A 19,491-nucleotide genomic window follows, 5' to 3' on the forward strand; every position below is an offset into this window, starting at 1 on the left:
CATAAATATTGCTAATTAAAAATCCATAATAAAAATAATCATAATCTAAAAGTACTAAGTCATGCTAAAGTAAGTAGACTAATATGGGAGTATTAATTACATAACTAAACGCTAAAGAAAAGATAAAAATAGGTTATGCATTTTTATCTAAATTATTGCAAAATAAAAAATAGATATTTAATACATTCCCGTTCGTAGTATTGACTATTGAATTGAATGTCTTTTGTTAGCATTAGTATTGATTTGATTTTGGTTTGGGCTTTTGCTAGCGTTATTTAATTTACTAATATTAATGGCTATAAAACTTATTGGCGAGGAGCGCGACCGGCGCTCAACCGAGTAAACCCAATTGAGCAAACCTGCTAGATTTCATTCTACCCAAAGTCATCCTTGAATAAAGAGGAGATATACTCCATTATTTCAAACTTTGAAAATAATTAATTAACAACTTCGTTCACAATATTGAAGATATTACAAGTTTTATACCTTATTTCCAAACATCAAAATTTCCAATTTAAACCCAATACCTGACACTACCCAAAACCTGTCTACGGAGCCTCTAAATACAACTGAAGAATAATATGAAAATGCCGGCAACAAGGCTCCGGCTATACCTTACACAAATACCAAAATAAGACTCCGGGAAGAAAAGCGGCATGAGCCACGCAGGGCCCCGAGAGGAAAGGGGCTCACCAATACAGCTGAATTGTCGAAAGTTCTAAGTCCAACCTTAAAATAATACCTTAAAAGATAAATTTATGAAATTTTTTAAGAAATATTTATAAATTACATCACAATAAATATATTTATATATTAAATATATCTAAAATTTCTACATATATAATGTCGGGTTGGTTTGGTTTCGGTTTGACTTTCTTTAGTTAAAACCAAACCAAACCAAACCAATTATGGTCGGGTTTTTTTCTCCAACATCAAACCAAATCAAAGCAAACCGTAGTCGGGTTTTTTTTCTCGGTTTGACTCGGATTATCGGGTTGGTGCGGTTTGTCGGTTTCCTTTGTACACCCCTAATTCCAGCCTAATATACTGGAGTTCCAGTCAAGCATAATACGCTGGAGTTCAGGCACAGGTGCACCGATCTCCAGTATATTATGTTGAAACTTTCCGTGTTGCAGCAAAATAGTGGTTATTTTTCAATAACTTTGCAAACGCTGGCTATTTTTCAATTATCGGTCCAAAAACTAGCTAGTCCGTGCTATTTTTACGGTATCTTGTTGTACTTTAATCACTAACTGAAAGTGCAATTAAAAAAAGAGATAATGACAGCTGTAGTCTTGGATCGATTGAAATACTGTCACACTTCATTTAATCGCACTCCATGCTGAATCGTTTCACTTTCTTTATACTTTAATAGTGAAATAATTTACAAGGAATTCAGGCATCGTATAAGGGACTGGATTTCGTAACATGCTCTTTATCTTTTGATCTCCCCCATACCTTCGTATCAAAGCAGGGAATGATTGACTTTCGGATTAAAATAATAGCGTATAATAGCATAATCCTTCCCATTTCTTCTTTTATAATCTTATCTACATGACATGCATGCTTACCTATAAGTGCGGAGAAGATACTCAAGGGACCAAACGAAAGGGCACTGAAAGGTCTTCAATTAAAACTTGGCTCTGCCACTGCAACTATATATAGATGTTGCAAATCAAAATGTAGGTAGAATCAACATAGAAAGGGCACAACTAGACTAAATGGATAGCTGGTTGGTCATTATCATCACTCTATGTATCTCTTTCTGCCTCATATTTCTCTTTAATATTTTCTTCTCCAATTCCAAAAGCAAGAAGAAACTCCCACCTGGACCCTTTACTTTTCCAATAATTGGAAGCTTACCATTGCTGAGAAATAAAACCTTAGCTGATATTGAACTTATGCTTCAGAAATTAAAGTCAAAATATGGTCCTATAATTACCCTCAGAATAGGTACTTCGTTTTCCATATTCATTAGCAGTCATTCTTTAGCCTACCAAGCTTTAATTCAACAAGGTGCTCTTTGCTCCGACCGTCCAATTGCTTTACCGACTAATCATGTTTTAAGCAGCCATGACCGAACCATAAACACCGCCTCATGTGGCCCCACGTGGCGGCTCCTCCGTCGAAACCTCAGATTGGAAATGCTCCATCCCTCTCTTGTTAAGTCCCAGTCCAAAACCCGAGCTTGGGCGCTAAGTGTCCTCATTCATAGGCTACTTGAAAAATCTAATTGTGCTGCGGAAGTGATGGTACTTGATCATATTAAGCATGCCATCTATTCTCTTCTTGTTTTCATGTCCTTCGGGGACAAGCTGGACGAGGCTCAAATCAAGCAGATCACAGATTTACAACATCGAGCACTTTTAGCTACGATCCAATTTAAAATACTTAACATTTTTCCAAGAATTGGAAAAATAATTTTTAGAAATCGTTGGAAAGAGCTAACTGCATTACGAAAAGAGGTAGATAGCATGCTCATACCTCTAATACAAGCTCGAGTAAAATACATAGAAGAAAAAGCTAAGGATGGAGTTCATAAAAAAGAAGAGCAGAAGGTAGCTTATGTGGATACATTGCTAAATTTAGAATTGCCAGAGGAAAAGAGGAAGCTCACTTATGAAGAGATGGTCAGTCTCTGCGGTGAGTTCCTTGGTGCAGCCAGCGATACAATGTCCACCTCCTTGCAATGGATTATGGCCTATTTGGTCAAGTACCCTTCCATTCAAGAAAAGCTATATAAAGAAATATGTAAAATTGTAGGAGCACTAGAATCAACGGGAGAAAATAACAATAAGTTGATAAAAGAGGAGAATTTACAGAAAATGTCATATTTAAAAGCAGTGATATTAGAAGGTCTTAGGAGGCACCCGCCATCTCACTTTTTGCTGCCACATAGGGTGGGAGAGGAAATGGAACTGAGCGGCTACGTCATACCAAAGAATTCTATAATCTATTTCATGGTCAGAGAAATGGGTTTAGACCCAAAGGTGTGGGAAGATCCAATGAAATTTAAGCCGGAGAGATTCTTGAATACTGATAGAAATGGCGAACCGCTTGATATTACAAGAAGTAGAGAGATCAAGATGATGCCATTCGGTGTGGGGAGGAGAATATGTCCGGGCTATGATTTTGCTCTGCTCCACTTGGAGTACTTTGTGGCTAATCTAATTTGGCATTTCGAATGGAAGCCTGTGGAGGGACACGACGTTGATTTAACTGAGGAGTTAGATTTCACCTTTACCATGAAGAATCCACTACGAGCTTGCATTAGTCCCAGGCTGAACTGATTGTTTGCTATATAAGTAATTATATATGTTTATCTTTTCTTTTGAAACTTGATTGGCAACATTATAACAAAGTCAGTAATAGTTGAATGTCTTGTTGTATCACCTATGTATATTTTCCTATAAATCACACTGTACCAAAGTCATATATATTGACTTTAACTATATAGAAATTCCTATCTGTCATTTTGTGGCTAGCAGTGTAAAAAATCCCTATTAATTTTGTGCAAAAGTAGTTCAGAATTGACAATATCTGTTATTTGAGTAAGCATCATGCTGATACAAGGAGAATTTAGTTTTTATAAATTTCATGCCATTCCGGAAAAACAGAACAATTAACCAAATCAAAGCAAAGATAGCCATTTTGTCATTGAACCACAAGTTGCAGTATAGTTATTTCATTGTTCAATCCAAAGATTTGCACTTATCTAGGACAGATGCGAGCTCTCAGTGGATTCTTCATCGTAACAGTGAAATCTAATTTTTCATTTAGATCGACGTCGTCTCCATCCAGAAGTTTCCATTCGAAATGCCAACTCAAATTAGCTACAAATTACTGCACATATTCTCCTCCCAACACCAAATGGCATCATCAAACTACTCTTCACTATCTCCATCCACCAAAAATCTCTTTGGCTTAAATTTCATTGGATTATTGGGTCTAAACCCATTTCTCCCACCAAGAAATTAATTGTAGTATTTTTGGGTATTTTATAGCCGTTAAATTCAACTTCTTCCGTCACTCTATGTGGCAAAAGAAATTGGACTTAGCTCTTTCCATAGATTTCTAAATATTATTTTGCCTAATCTTGGGAAAATCTCAAGTATTTTGAATCGACGATAACCAATAAGTGTTCGATGTTGTACATGTTTAATTTCTCTAATTTGACCCTCATCAATTTTTACCCCGAAGCACATCAGGACAACAAGACAGAAGATGGCATACCTAAAATGAACAAGTAACATAAATTCAGTGGCAGAATCAGAATGAGCTAGAAGGAGCATTTGAATGAGGATATCTGTAGAAATATAATAAAATTAAGTAATTAAAATTATATTTTCTCTAGCTAACAAATTTATAACCTCTTATATAAGATCGAGAGGGGTCACAAGATTAAGTAACATGGTATAATAGCAGGGTTCAAATCTTATCGCCATCCTAACTAATTAAAATTGTGTTAGCTCTCTGTAACACCATAAACTTTTAGATGATATGATCGCACAATTAAACAATTACCTAGTACCCAGGGCCGGTTGTTGGAATCGACGAAGAAGCTGCCATGTGGAGCCATAGTCCATTGCTTGCAGTTCAATAATGGCTGCTAATGAATATTAAAGAGAAATATGAGATACAGAAAGTGAAAATAATGAACAACCAACTTTCCATTATTAGAGTAAGTAATGTGCGTTGCTCAAATGTCTTCAATAGTCTGCACCATATATATTGTACGACTATTATGTACATGGAGAGAAAAATATTTGTTGGGTATTGTGGGAATGGAAAAAGTAAGACTAGGATGTACATGGAGGGGATTGGATTTCCTAACATGCTCTTTATCGTTTTACTTTAAGTTTAATTTACATACAAAAATAGTATAAATAATTTTATACTATCAATGTGATTTTATCGAGTATAAAATACATATTTTCTGTGAGAACTAGTTATTTGTAATTAGCCTTTCTAGTGATTTAAATAGTGTAAAAAAGGCAGCATGGTGCACAAAGATCTCGCATTCACACAGGGTTCGAAAAAGAGTTGCACCCCAAGAAGTATGATATAAACAACCCACCCTAATGCAAGCATTAGTGACCAATTTCCCGACTTGAACCACCATTGAATAGAATTTGAACTCTCTGCTTTGGATTTCTTATACAAACTTACTGTGTAATCTTTCCACCATCTGTATGGTTTTACCAAATATGAGAACACAAATCGCTTACATCATTTATGTAGTTGCCAATCTGAGCTTGCTATCAACAATTACCTGTTTATTCGTCTTTTAAATAACTTGCTATCTAGAAGTTAAACCCTTTATCAAGTGTAACAAGTTCACCAACCTTACTAACAAAAATTACATGCAACCCTGATAATATAAAAATTACATGCAACGTCAGTATATAAAAGTTAAAACTCATTCACTTTTCCTCTCAGTGATTTTCTTTAACACCTCATGCAACAATAACAACAAACCCAATAAAATCCTACAAGTGAAATATGAGGAGGGTAATGTATACGCAGATCTTATCCTTGCCTTGTGAAGGTAGAAAGGTTGTTTCAGATAAACCCTCGACAAAAGGAAGCAATAAAACAAACAATAAAATCAGCAAGGCAAGATGATAAGATAATCAAAGACAAAAGAAACTCTCAAACACCTATGTGCATCAACAGTAACTAATCCAGCCATATACTCCGAAGTACTTGAGAACCAAATTGGTAAGCATTTATACAGGCAGAAAATGAAGCAGAAATCATAAATCATCTCTACTCTATATATACAAAATGTTACATTATATTCCTTTGCATTTCTTTCCCGGCTTTCTATAGCTTCCATGTAAGAAAAATATACAGCAGAAAAGAGGGTAGTTTCGATAGGGAAAAATGAAGACTACAGCACACAGAACACAACCCCAAAAGAAAAGAATACAGAAGATTGATGTAACCTCCACCTGATCAAAGCTATGGCTACTCATTCCACTCTATAATTAACAAATCAATATACCAACATCGGGAGACGGAGCATAATCCTGATCTACCGAACCCTGCCTCCAAAAAGAATATGGTTCTAGTCCTGACATCCTACCCTCCTGGGCTAAGAAAATGCTACAAACGCCCATCGTCAATACCAATTTGAATAATGCATCAGTCTAATTACCTCCGAAATTTCACTGCACAAAGGTGATAATGGCAAACAACGTTATTAGAAATCCTCGTCATTCTTTCTTGGTTTGATCTTTCCAAGTTGAAGCAGAGCATCTTACACAAGGATTTGGAGATTGGACTCTGCTACTACTCCCAGCTTCATGGAAGATGGATAGTATCTTCAGTCGCATCATTTAAACAAGTCTATGCTGTCGCAATCCCTTCCCAAAGTGAGGTTGCATCAGGCGGACATACAAACCATTTTTTGCCATCAACGTATCATGGGTACCTTCCTCAACAATCTTCCCTCCATTAAGTACAACTATGTTGTCAACATGCCTCATCATGGCAGCTCGGTGGGCAATTAAAATGGTTGTCTTGTTCCCCATGATCAGAGTATCAAGAGCCTCCTGTATCACTCGACTAGACTCAGATTCAATGGAGGAGCTGGCTTCATCCAACAATAGAATAGGTGCATTCTTCAAAACAACACGAGCTATTGCAATTCTTTGCTTCTGTCCAGGAGTCAGATCTACCCCCCTCATCCCAACATGTGTGTCATAACCATGAGGCAAACTGCTTATGAAATGATGAGCATTTGCTATTCTAGCTGCTTCTTTCATCTCAGCTTCACTAGCATTGTGCCTTGCGTAGATTATATTTTCCCTAATGGTGGTTGAGAAGATAATTGGTTCCTGCTGAACAAGACCTAAATGGTTCCTCAACCATCTCAAGTTGTATGACTTTAAATCGCGGCCATCAAGTAAAACCTGACCAGCTACAGGGTCATAAAACCTCTCTATCAGAGATATAATCGTGCTCTTTCCCGAGCCAGAAACACCTACCACGGCTACAGTTTGCCCTCCGTTGACTTTGAGAGTGAAATTGCTCAATACCAGGACTTCTGGACGAGATGGATATGAGAAGTCAACGTTTTTCAACTCAATGCTTCCGTAGACATTTGGAGGTTTTAAGGCTGAATTGTCATCTGGATCAATCTTTGGTGCTCTATCGATTATCTCGAACACTGATTTCAGAGATTTTCTTCTTTTGAGAATATATGGAGCCAAGCCAAAAGGCTCAACAAGTGCGAAAGTTGCAAAGGAGAACACCATGTACTCCTTGAGTGCTGTAGTTACATTCACGTGGTTATTCTTTACCGAGAGTGCAGTATACCATAATAGAAGAGCATTGCAACCAAAAAGAAGAAACTGCGAAAAGCCAAAACCAAAACCAATTGCCACACCATGGAGGAAGCTTTTCTTAAATATCTTCTGCAGTTGAAACCTGTAGAGCTCCATTACCTTATTACCAGCACAGAATGCTACAACTGTATAGATATTTCTAACTGCATCCTCGAGGACTAACGATGCCTTCCTATGCATCTCCTGAATACCCTTTGACAACCCAGCAAGCCACAATTTCTGCATATTAAGTTCAGATCCATATGAGAGGCCGGATAAGCAAGGACTATGAGTATTGATTAGTGCTTAAACACTAGAACACGAAAAGATGATAAATCGAAAAATTGAATGCCATTAACTAGATTCTGCTTTTTCAACTAGCTTTTTGCAGGATCGGAATTTTATAATACCATTTTTATTGTTTTTATGGAGATAGGAAAGAAGATGACAAAGGGACAGTCTGGTTTCTCCAAAATAGATTAGTCGCATCCCTCGCGAGTAGTGTCACAGATCCAGGGAAGTCAATCAGGATGTTTTAAGATAAGATTGCTATAAAAATATGAAATATGATGTTTTCTGCTTTGTACGAGTAAGTGACTAAGTTGTGACACTCTACATCCGAAACAAACCTGCGCAACAGCAGACACAGTAAGAACAGGAAGAGTAGCTAATGCCACAAGTGCCAACCGCCACTGAAGTAGCATCCCAATAAGAACAGCCACAATAACAGCTGCAGTATCTTGTATGAATATGGACAGCCGATTGCTGAAAGCAGCACGGACAAATGTAGCATCATTTGCCAAGCGCATAGATAGATTATCAGCACTATTCTCCTCCTCATCAAACCACCCAACTTCATTGCGAAGCATTGCTGTTGAAGAATGAGAACAGCAGAAAAAAGCATCAGCATTCATGAGACCACTAATTATGATCACTATCAGAACATGTACTTGCACTTAATTTTTATCAAGTAATAAAACTTATAGAACATGTATTTAAGTGGCAAAGGGTGGTGGATTTGTGTCTTAGGTCACAGGTTCAAGCCCCCACACCATGCAAAGCAAAGCCTGGTATTTAAGTGGAGAAGGGTAGAGGGGCGGGCCCATTATCCACAGAGTTTCGAAGGCTGCGATTGGTCCAAAGGATCGGCCCCAGATGGATTTCTCGGTCATCAAAAAAAAAAATTATAGAACATGTATTTACACTGTGCAAAAGAAACAAAACAGACTAGGAAAGGAACAGTTACTAATTGAAATCACTCCTTACCAGAAAACATCATTCTACGAACTCGCTCAGTCATTTTCTCTCCCATTATACCAAAATAGAAGTGCTGCAGAAAATTGGCAAAAACAGTCACTACACCCATACAGGCTATGATGAGGCACCACCTGTCAACATCTCGACGCAAGTGATGCCTTTCGTCTGTTCTGTAATACGCTGTTACAATCAGTGAAATGACGTAGGCCAGAAGGGGATTAAAGGAACCAAATATTGCAGCACCCGTGCTCCCTAGTAGAGCATAAAGCCATTCTGCAAGGCTAAGCTCAACAAGTCTCCAGAAGGATGGCGGTTCTCGACTCTCTGTATCCTTTGCTTCTTTGGATGTAATAGGAAAGTCATCAAATTCACTGTTTGGACGACTAAAGGTTTGTGAGTGAGAACGCTCATTTTTGGGATCAGATGTCAACAGTGGTGACACAGGTGATTCGGGATCAGAATTGTTGGACATTTTCCTATTTGCAGATTGAACATCAATCTTAGGAAGCTCGGGCAGTCTCATTTCAAAGCTATCCTGCCTTCTTATTGATGGTTCTTTGTCAGCAGAATCCAAGGCCATACCATTCTCAACCATTTGCTCCGGTGGCGGGCTACGGTTGTGGGGAGATTCTTGAGAGCTAAATGTAACATCTGCTGCCCAAAAAGCATGGGCACCAGAAACCCTTTGAAGAGATGGTGATTTCATCATCTTGGGTGAAGAAGGTTCTTGGAAGCTATGACTAGCTGAAGAATCTTTTTCAACTTGGAACACTGCAGTCTCCTTGTGGTTTCTCATTGGCATCCTGAATGATAGTAGCAAAGGCATGTAAGTAAGTATGTGCAATAATCTAAAACCAGAAAACAAACTACCAAGAAATATTATTGAGGAAAAAAAGGGGGGCTTGTATATTATCAAAAGAACCTTCAATGCAATGCCCTATAGGCATAACAAACATTTATAACAAAATAATCATCTAACTGCTCAGTCGACTCATGTATTGCACCTGCGAGGGAGTTTTGCTGCTTCTTCGCATTTAAGGAGCTCCGCATAGAGGCCACCTAATGCTATCAGTTCATCATGCGTTCCCATTTCTACTAATTGGCCTTCCTCCATCACGGCAATGTAATCAGCATTCCTGATAAGACTAAGTCGCCTTGCTATTATTATAGTTGATCTGCCCAACATGAGGAGATCCAGCGCTCCTTGAACAGATCTTTCAGCTTCAAAATCAAGTCCACCAGTTACCTCATCAAGAAGAAGGATAGAAGGATTTGAAAGAACAGCCCTAGCAACAGAGAGTTTAATTTTTTGCTCTTCTGTCAAAGCTAGACCAGCCCTGCCCACCTAAAAGAATTATGAAGCAGGACAAAAAAATATCATCAGAAGGCCAAAAAGTTGAACATATGAAAATACAGTGACAACTGAGAAATACCTGGGTTTCATAGCCTCTCTCCAGTGAGCTAATAAACGTATGAGCATGTGCTATTTTAGCAGCTTCTTCAATTTGATCTAAAGAAGCATCTCGTCCATAAGCAATGTTATCTCTGATGCTTAGACTTAGCAAGGCAGGTTCCTGGGTGACTAAGCCGATTCGGCTTCTGAGCCAATCCAGCTTCAGATTTTTAATATTTTCCCCATCTAACAGAACTTCGCCTGCAAGTAATTATCAGTAAAGATCATCGAAATTTTTGGCCTGCCTCAAGGAATTGCAACTTGCAGAAAAGAACTTAAATGGTAATATTACCTAATGTAGGATCGTAAAATCGCTCCATAAGTGGTATAATACTACTTTTTCCGGAACCATTTCTGCCAACAAGGGCTACAGTCTTTTTAGCAGGTACAGTGAGATAAAATCCACTCAAGATAGGAATTTCAGGGCGAGAGAGGTAGCTGAAATATACATTTCGGAATTCAATGTTTCCTTGTACAGAAGCAAGGGTGCTTCCTTCATTATTAGCAATGGAGGACGAACGGCTTATCATCTCAAAAAGCCTATAAGCTGCAATTCTCCCTTGCTCAAAAGAGTAGAAGTTTGTCGCTGCTTGATTCAGCCCACTGTATGAATAGAAGCATTGGTGAATTGCATAACTTTAGTACAACAAATGAGGGAGGAGGGTAAGATGTGTGAAAGAGATACTCACAGGCCACTTAAAATTACAGCAAAAAGAGCTGTAATAATTTCACCGCCATGAGCTTTTCCATGTGTGACCAGGAATCTTCCAACCCATAGTTGCAAGGCACAGGAACAAATAGCAAGCCCGTATGTGAAGCCAAGTCCAAGTCCTTGCACAAGACTTATTAATATACCATACCTCAGTGTAGCTTGTAGCGAGGTTGCATATGAATACTTGGCCAAAGTTTCATTTGTGAATGCATACAGTGTCCTAATATACGAAACTGCCTGCATTGCGCGAAAGGAAAGTTGAAGGAAACTCTCCATAGACAATTAAATTCACAAATGTAGTATTTTGTAGAATTCAAAAGAAAGCAAATTTTGGAAGGAAAAATGTAAAATTGTATTGAGAATATCTGCACATTGTGTATCCATACTAGAAAAAATAACTTCCTAGGGACACGTGTCTTGTTCTGACTGGAATCAGCTCAACAAACTATACAACTACATGAAATACACACGCACATCCATCACGTGACCGAAGCTTCTGGAGTGAGTGGGTGAAGACAACTGTTCTCCACTGTGCATCTAACGGCTCAGATTCATCCGTGCCTAAGCCACAGAAAGGCCGAGATGCACCATGTGTGTGATGCACGAATCGAGACGTGCCCTCAATTGAGCTCAACAAACAGCTCATTACAGACCTTAAACTAGTAAAACTCCAACGAGCATATTTCTACATCCCATCTTGATGATATGGTATCTCTATACTCAATCACTAAAGCCTCATAATATTTATCTTTGAGGTAACTAAATATTAAACAAAACTAAAGAAGAATTAATAGTAAAACCAAACTTTGGAAAGACCAACAACTACATCCATTTCCAACTCAATCACCATTTTATTTTTGGTTTTATTCCATTGAGACCCTATTTAATAAAAAAGGCTCCTTTGGAGAAAACGAAACCTGTTCAGCTATACTTGCTGCTTCAGCATATGCATCCTGAATGTTCTCTGCAAGTCTATGAAGAAATATGTTTGAGATTCCTCCAGCTGCAACAATGAAAGGGCCAGTAGCTAAAGTTATGAGCGCAATTTGCCAGCAGTTGACAAATCCAATAACCAGACCACTGAAAAAAGTAGCCATGTTATGAATATAGTTCCCAACCTGTCATAGCACAGTTAAGATAAGGATGAGGAGAAGTCATTGTCGAAGCAAAGCAAAAAAAGTAAAAGAAAGCTGACGTACCTTTTCACTAAGAGCGGATTGGATGAGTAGCACATCACTCAAAACTTGGCTAACAATGTCCCCATTGTTTCCATAGGTATCAAAGAAACTCATATCTTGATTCAGTAACACTTGAACATATCTTGATCTGATCACTGCAGTCTGCCGTTCCCCAGTAAGAATCCAACATGATACCTCTATCACATAGATTAATTAGAACAAATGATGGACACAAGAGAAACTTTAGATAGACAATAATATATCTAGAGAAATTTTAGCTTACCAATCCAACCAGCAACAAAAACACCTCCAGCAATATAAAGGATAGTCAAGGCAAGCTGTGAAAAATATGACCTTTGTTAGATAACTTGAACTGTTAAAAACTATTTGGTTAAACATTGCAAACAAGTATAACAAAGACCGAGAAAAAAAATTAAAGTAACTATCATCGTCCAGTGTGGCTTGCAAATACGACAAATTTTCACTCTCTCTTCTACCATCCATTTTTGGGGGCTTTTGGGTAGAAGAGTATTAGAGACACTTGTCTCTCCATCTTCTTTCTCATTTTCCATTTGATGGTCGGGTACCAAAAACCAAGGAACCAAGCCCTATATGACAAGTCAGCGAGAACCAACTACACCAAAGAAACATACCAGTTTTGCAACACTAGGACTAACATTTCAGGACCTTTAAAAATTTTGGGCAACAAATTCTGTTAAATTACATGCAATAGAAACTAATGGACAGAATTGGTTCAAAGAAAAATCTCGAAAAGATTGCCTTGGAACTTGTGGACACGCATTGATTGCTAAAACATTAAAACGTAAACCATTAATGCAAAACATCATCATATTAGTCAATCTTTAAAACTGTTGATGTTTTCCTTATATTGTTGGTCCCTCTCCTAAATTATTTGTCACTATTATTACTACATGGATAATCGAATTGTCTTTTCTTAGAGAACAGTTTATTCACACTAATTTTACCTATTTTTAACAACAAAAATAGTGATATCTAGCACTTTTTATAGTTTCCAAATATGTAAATTTTAAAAAAATCAAAAAACTTGAGCAATTCATATAAAAAATCAGATCCTTTTTAGTAAGTCAAAAAAAAAATTGATTAATAAACACCAAGTTAAGGTCAAAGAATATGTACAAGATGTGTATGTTACTTTGCTCAAGAATTAGATGATTTGACCCTTGTACTTCGAACCATGCCGTTCTTTTGGACAGAGAGCATCTCCCTAGTCGATGTGGTTAAAATCCACGGTGTGTTATTTGGTTTTACATAGTTCAGTGAAAGCAACACTTCACAGACCACAAGGTCCAACCTCTCTCCAAAAATATCTAGTTCACCAAAAACAGTACCTCTCCCTTTACCAAACTTCTCGTTTCCCAAGCTTGTGCACTTATAGGACATAGATTCAGATGTCACTTTTTTTGGATAAGTCAGAGATATAGATGTCACTTGCAAAGGCACCATTTATTTTCCAGAACTGATAGTACCTTCATGAACATCCTTGCATAAAGATGTATAAATACTATAGTGACAGAAGAAACATTTAATACACAAGCAGAAAGCACATAAATGGATTCTGGATAATTGGTGATTGCAATTGGCAAATAAAGAACGGTCAACTCATTTGGCCAGTGAGTCATCCTAACTAGGGTTTCCAGACGTGATTGAATCATTAAAGAAAAAGGATGTAAGACCTCTCATTTCATGTCAATCAGATGATCGTGGTCCACATTATAGATAATGAGGAGATCATTCTGTGGATAGGTGACAGGAAGCTCACAGAAGTTATACCTCTTTTCTGAGTTTTCTCAGCTTGAAACAGGTCATACGGATTAATAGATTAAGTACTTACTTTCTGTTTATCGACACATTTATTTTACTCCTGATAAATCCTTGCCTAATCAGACCTCTATCATAAATGATTCATTTCGTACTTAGTCTGACGGTATGTGTTTCCCTACACAAACGATTCCAGCTCGGCCACCACCTGATTCATTTTAAAAACTTCTTTCGCACAAACTAATACAAATGAAATCAAAACAACCAAAAAAGTTTTAATGTGATTAATTCAGAACAAACATAAAAGCATCTTCGTCAATGCACATCAATAAATACAGCACAGGAAAATTTAGAAGCCTAGAGAAAAGAACGGCATCCCATTTGCTGTACCAATGGCGCTTTTAAATTCACCTAACTGGACAGCGGAAGAAGACAAGTATAAGACAATCAGGGCTTTCGGCCAGCAATGATAGAAACCGTTCATCCTGTTTAATGCTTGTGGAACAGATATCAGGTTGTATGTTTCTGCTTTAGTCCTAATGCTATTCGTTGCCTCCACACAGCAAAGGTGCGCATAAAATGTTCCCTCTGGACTAAATAGATTATTCTAGTTGAGCCACAAACATTGAGCGCAAATAGTTTTTACACCTGCTTGGTGTGCTATTAGTGAAATATATTTCTTAATTCCTATAAACAAAATGGTTAAGGAATTAATTGCATTTATATCAATAGAGACCAATTTAGATTCCTCTCAAGTCAGTTAATAGCATTTTGAGAATTATTCGTACATCAGGGAAAAGTGTCAGACCAAGGAAGATGCCCCAGAATATTTCTTAAATGAGATGCGTATATAAGTAACATGAGATAAATCTTTATATCCTAATATACAATACCATCTTGTCCTTCTTCTGACGGATAGCATTTCATTCTTTTATCGGGGATTCCCATTTTATGTCCCAACTGATATCCACATGATTTCTACGATAAGCGTAATTATTCTACACAGCTTTGATAGGGCACATCTGTTAATGAAATGACATTTAATGTTTGTTATCATGTCAAATCCGAACAATTACTATAGACCTTGGCGAAGCAGGCATAGACTACATCTATTTTAAATTAATTTATTTTTTTGGTGATAAGTGCAGTCAATAGATTGCCTTCCTGGAGATAGGGGTAAGGTCTACATACACACTACCCTCTCCAGACCCCACTTGTGGGATTACACTGGGTTTGTTGTTGTTGTTGTTAGTGCAGTCAATAGACTGCATACACACTACCCTCTCCAGACCCCACTTGTGGGATTACACTGGGTTTGTTGTTGTTGTTGTTAGTGCAGTCAATAGACTGACTTCTTTACTGGCGACTATAAAAGCTGTCACGCACCAGATCAATCACGAACCCAATATGGTAACCTTTTCTAATATCTCTTCTGCATGGTCCTATTAGATCATTCAATACACCCACATGATTCAATTTTAACTCGCTAAGACATCCTTCTATCTCAATGTTTGTACAACAACAACAACAACAACAACCCAGTATAATCCCACTTAGTGGGGTCTGGGGAGGGTAGTGTGTACCCAGACCTTACCCCTACCCTAGGGTAGAGAGACTGTTTCCAAATAGACCCCCGGCATCCTTCCCTCCAAGAACTTCCCACCTTGCTCTTGGGGAGACTCGAACTCACAACCTCTCGGTTGGAAGTGGGGGTTGCTTACCATCAGAGCAACCCAGTATCTCAATGTTTGTACTTGTATTATAATCATTTACTACCACAACTTGTGATACGATCCCATATAGCATGTAGCCGATTGCGTAAGATCCCGTAACTAAAGAGTTTCATGACCTTCAATAGTTGGTTAGAAGGTGTGTTGAGAGCCATTTGACGATTCATGCCAAGAATACTATGTTTTGAGGCATGGGAATTGCTAGGAACAAATTGAGGAGAACATTACTGAAGAATACAGGTCAGTGCATTGTGCTGGATTAAGAAATGAGATAGCACCACACCAAAGCATGGATTTCAAAGTCATCTGGATAAATCATCTCAGCGTTGTTTCCCAAAGGATGATTCCATTTCTTAATATATCATACTTTCCATGTTATTTTCCTTGTAGAATATGGACTTTCCTATCATTGTTTTTATTATCTCCTTTCCTTGTTTAGTTATTTCCTTTCTTGATTAGAATAGGGATTGTCTTATTCCAACCTTATGTAATAGCTACAAATACTTGGTAGACTCGTTTCCAAAGTAGATTTTGCATATTGTGATTACATCTCAATGATTAATTATTGATGGCTGCTTAACGCACTGACAACAATGGGGGAAGCAAATGCAATTGCTAGTCCACGCCTAATCCTATAAAACGACATAGACGCAACAGTATTCTATTCAATTATTAACATTGATTTTGTACCAGAAACCCTCTATAACTCTGAGAAAAAAGATTCCTGTCTTATCCAGAAAAGCAAATCTTTCATCGCTTTCACTAAACAACAATCACAAATCAGTAATAGCCCACTTGATTGTCAACATACAAGCAAACTTTACTAAAAGTACAACAGACTAAGAGATTTCTACGGCTGCAACTGCAACTATTCAATGCCCATTTGCTTTCATTTTGAACGCCTTTCATTTCCATACTCCGTAAATGTGAGTTTTACTAACACTAGCTGACACATAAATCTCAAAACAGAATAAAAAAGAGCGATAGTCAGTGCACAATTCAGCTCTAGGTACCTCATGAAATCTATCCAATAAAGATTTGTTGAGAAAAGGGGCTGACGTAGGCTTCATCATATAGGTTCAGCAGAACCCAGTAACTTAACAAAATTGACTAAAATAAGTACAAAAATTAATTTTAGAACCCAGTTACTACTTACTAGCACTTGAGATCATTGTACTAGAATCCAGAACCCATAAAGTTCAAATCCCAGATCCCCTCTGATTACAGATAAGAAAAATAGCTTTTGTTATACAAAATTCAGCAGTAGGTACCTCAGTGAACCGGTGGAATAGCTCATCAGCCGGTTCAGAACGGTGACTGAGCAACTGAATAATTTTGGCAAAGTAATGCAAATAAACCACCAAAGCAGTGCCGTGTGCAGCAGCGGCAACTGATCCAACAACCATAAGCACCCAATCGAGTCGGTCGGCACAGGCGAAGAGCATCGAAAACGGAGCCGCTGTAGGCGGCGGCTCCATTTCCTCCGTCTCCGCATCCATTTCCTCCTCCAACTCAACCTGCATAGCATCGCCTCCGGTGTCCGCGTACGGAGAAGGAGATTCCGGCGGTTCCGATACTTCCGATACCGGCGTTAACGGTTGTATGTGTGGTGGGGACCACCCGAATAATCCTCTCGATACCATCATGTTCAGCTACCCCGTACAGCCTGTACGTCAACAAAACCCCTAACTCTAAAAACCCTAAATCAGCATTGAATTTAGGGTTTTCAAATCAGATCTAAAAAATTTGAAAATTCAACTCGAAATTGGACAGTTATGGTAGAGATATTTTTGGTATATTGAATCCGGTTTGACTTAGTCAAAGAAGGCGGAGAAAGAGTTGACTGGGAACAGAAAATTCGAGTTTTTGTGTTTTGTTGATTGGTGGAGCTGTAACGTTATTTTTTTTGTTTATGAGGGGCGATGAAAACGACGACGTTGAAAGGAGACAACGGTCGTCGGAGTTTTCAGAGTTTTAACGTGGAAGAAAAAGTGGCGTCTGCGTGCTATTTTCTAGTTTTAAATGTCGGAATTTGGGTAAATGAGTTATTAAACGTGAGCTGTAAATGTGTGATACACTTTTTCTTCATAATTAAAAAGTGCTTATTTTAAAGAATTGAGGGGTTTGGCCAAATATATTTTTTAGATAACAGAAATTGTTTTTCAAAAGTTAAAAAGTTGTTTTGCCCAAAAATACTTTGAAACTTTGGTCAAACACAAATTCTTTCTCCAAAATTTTGCAAAAGCATGTCAAATTTATTAGCCACACAAGAATAACATTTCTCCAAATAAGTAAATTTAGAAGTTTGGTCAAACGTGTTATTAATCTGGCTCATAAAAGTATTTTTTTAATTATTTAATTTTATAATATTTTATTTCATGCACAAGACTTGTTGAAACATGAAAAATAAATGTGAAATTCTTACCAATACTTTTATATGTGTTTGTGTTAGTGCCAAGATTGCTTTATAAACCTTCTAAATATTTTACTCTATTTCGACTCATTATATTTATACCAGAATGCTAGTAATTGATTTGTTATTTTTTATAGTAAATTATGGTTCTTCTAAACTTTAAGATTATCTGAATTTCACTTATTCATATTTGAATTAGATTGTTAAATATTTTTTTAAGATCTTTATTTTGGGAATAACTTGATGTTTCCGATATTTCTAGCAGGCATAAACGTCATCGAACAAAAGAGAGGTATTGCTTATTATAAAAACTTTGTTAAGTCTTTCTTGGATGAATAATTGATGCTTAACAAATTACACTTGAATCACAAAATCGCGATTTTTAATCTTAATCACCTTGTAGTCATTATTATTCAATTAAACCCCTTTTCACTTATTAGCTATGTAGAAAAGAAAGTTAATAAATCCCTTTTCTTTGTGGTGATGGCCGATGGGGGCGGGGGCAAATGAACGTGCAAAGTGGAATGCGTATACATGATTGCTTTTGGTTTTGGGTTTGGGGTGGGGGTGGGGTGGGGATGAGGCTAAGACGGATCTAGGATCTAAATTCTTCGGGTTCAACATTTAAGGTTTTTAGCACTGAATTCATTATATTTTTAAATTTATAGGTTCATATCTATTATTTTTGTAATTTTAATAATTTTTTACATATTAATTTTTACTCCGCATCAAAAGTTATGGAAACAATTGAACCCGTAGTATCAATGCTACATTCACCCTGATGGGTGAGTGGGTGGGGGTGGGGGTGGGGGTGGGGGTTTCATGTGCTTTGTTGTGTCCAGCGCAAATGCAAAATTGATTCCCATGGCTCTCCCGTCAAAGTAATGAATGCCCTATCTGTTTGTTTATTTAATAATTATACTAGTAGATAAAATTTTATGACTTTATTATTATAGCAAATAAAGCTTAATTAATTTAATACTGTAAAAGTAGTTTCATGACTTATTAATTGTTAAAGTAAATAAAATTTAACTACTTTTAACGTAACAATGATAGTTGTATTACTTTGATGTTCAAAAAAATCTAATAATCGTACATGAAATTAATTCGGCGAACCAATTTTTTAATCTCTTATCATCTAATGTTTAGTTAAATGTCCAAATTACCTTTCAATGGATGAAAGTATCCAGATTGAAAGGGATGTTTTTCTTTTTAATTACGTAAATTGGATAAAAAGAATCCATCTCCCAAATAGATATAATAAATAAATAAATAAATAAATAAATAAATAAATAAAGGGGTGGGGTGGGATGGCTGGGAAAAACTTGAAGCCGCCTAAACAGGCAGATCACACTTATTTGAAACTTTATACAGATATATATATGCTTTATTCCAAATGAACAAAGGACTGCACGACAAAATTGTTAAACGTCTTACCATTTTTTGCCAATTTGATCAATTACTCAAACAAAGAACTGCAAGTACTCCTAATTCTATCACTAATCATAACGAGTTTAGAATAATCAAAAAAATTACGATTCTATCTGTTTGTCCATAATTTTAAAAAAAATCTTTTTTAAAAAAATGTATTTGTCCATAAAATTCTATAAATTTTTG

The 19,491-nt window shown here is 37.0% G+C and overlaps 2 protein-coding genes across 3 annotated transcripts; one reads left to right on the forward strand and one right to left on the reverse strand.

Moving 5' to 3' along the window:
* The first annotated feature begins 1,694 nt into the window (after window positions 1-1,694).
* LOC104249526 (cytochrome P450 89A2-like) lies at window positions 1,695-3,470 on the forward strand. The gene has a single exon (XM_009805962.2). The coding sequence runs from the start codon at window positions 1,722-1,724 to the stop codon at window positions 3,288-3,290; it is 1,569 nt and encodes a 522-aa protein (XP_009804264.1). The 5' UTR covers window positions 1,695-1,721; the 3' UTR covers window positions 3,291-3,470.
* A 2,195-nt stretch (window positions 3,471-5,665) lies between these two features.
* Window positions 5,666-17,336, reverse strand: LOC104249527 (ABC transporter B family member 6). 2 transcript variants are annotated; one of them, XR_716780.2, is made up of 12 exons: window positions 16,733-17,336; window positions 12,215-12,269; window positions 11,953-12,128; window positions 11,671-11,871; window positions 10,731-10,990; window positions 10,334-10,644; window positions 10,022-10,242; window positions 9,593-9,933; window positions 8,598-9,391; window positions 7,961-8,202; window positions 6,267-7,571; window positions 5,666-6,173 (listed from the first exon to the last, which is right to left on the reverse strand). XR_716780.2 is itself a non-coding variant. In XM_009805963.2 (11 exons), the coding sequence occupies exons 1-11, from the start codon at window positions 17,105-17,107 to the stop codon at window positions 6,342-6,344; spliced, it is 4,206 nt and encodes a 1,401-aa protein (XP_009804265.1). In that variant the 5' UTR covers window positions 17,108-17,336; the 3' UTR covers window positions 6,200-6,341. The 2 variants fall into 2 exon arrangements, 1 of the variants encoding a protein (XP_009804265.1); XM_009805963.2 differs by lacking the exon at window positions 5,666-6,173 and having other exon boundaries at window positions 6,200-7,571.
* Between the last annotated feature and the right edge of the window lie 2,155 nt (window positions 17,337-19,491).

The sequence above is a fragment of the Nicotiana sylvestris genome, chromosome 4, assembly GCF_000393655.2.
Source record: "Nicotiana sylvestris chromosome 4, ASM39365v2, whole genome shotgun sequence".
Classification (NCBI taxonomy): Eukaryota; Viridiplantae; Streptophyta; class Magnoliopsida; order Solanales; family Solanaceae; genus Nicotiana; species Nicotiana sylvestris.

Bases quoted from the DNA above. Each gene is read 5' to 3' on its own strand.
- LOC104249526 (XM_009805962.2), top strand. From the start codon at position 1,722: ATGGATAGCTGGTTGGTCATTATCATCACTCTATGTATCTCTTTCTGC.
- LOC104249527 (XM_009805963.2), bottom strand. From the start codon at position 17,107: ATGATGGTATCGAGAGGATTATTCGGGTGGTCCCCACCACACATACAA. The intron at 10,991-11,670 runs GTTTCGTTTTCT...CGCGCAATGCAG, and splicing joins CAGCAAGTATAGCTGAACAG to GCAGTTTCGTATATTAGGAC. The intron at 7,572-7,960 runs GTTTGTTTCGGA...CTTAATATGCAG, and splicing joins CTGTGTCTGCTGTTGCGCAG to AAATTGTGGCTTGCTGGGTT.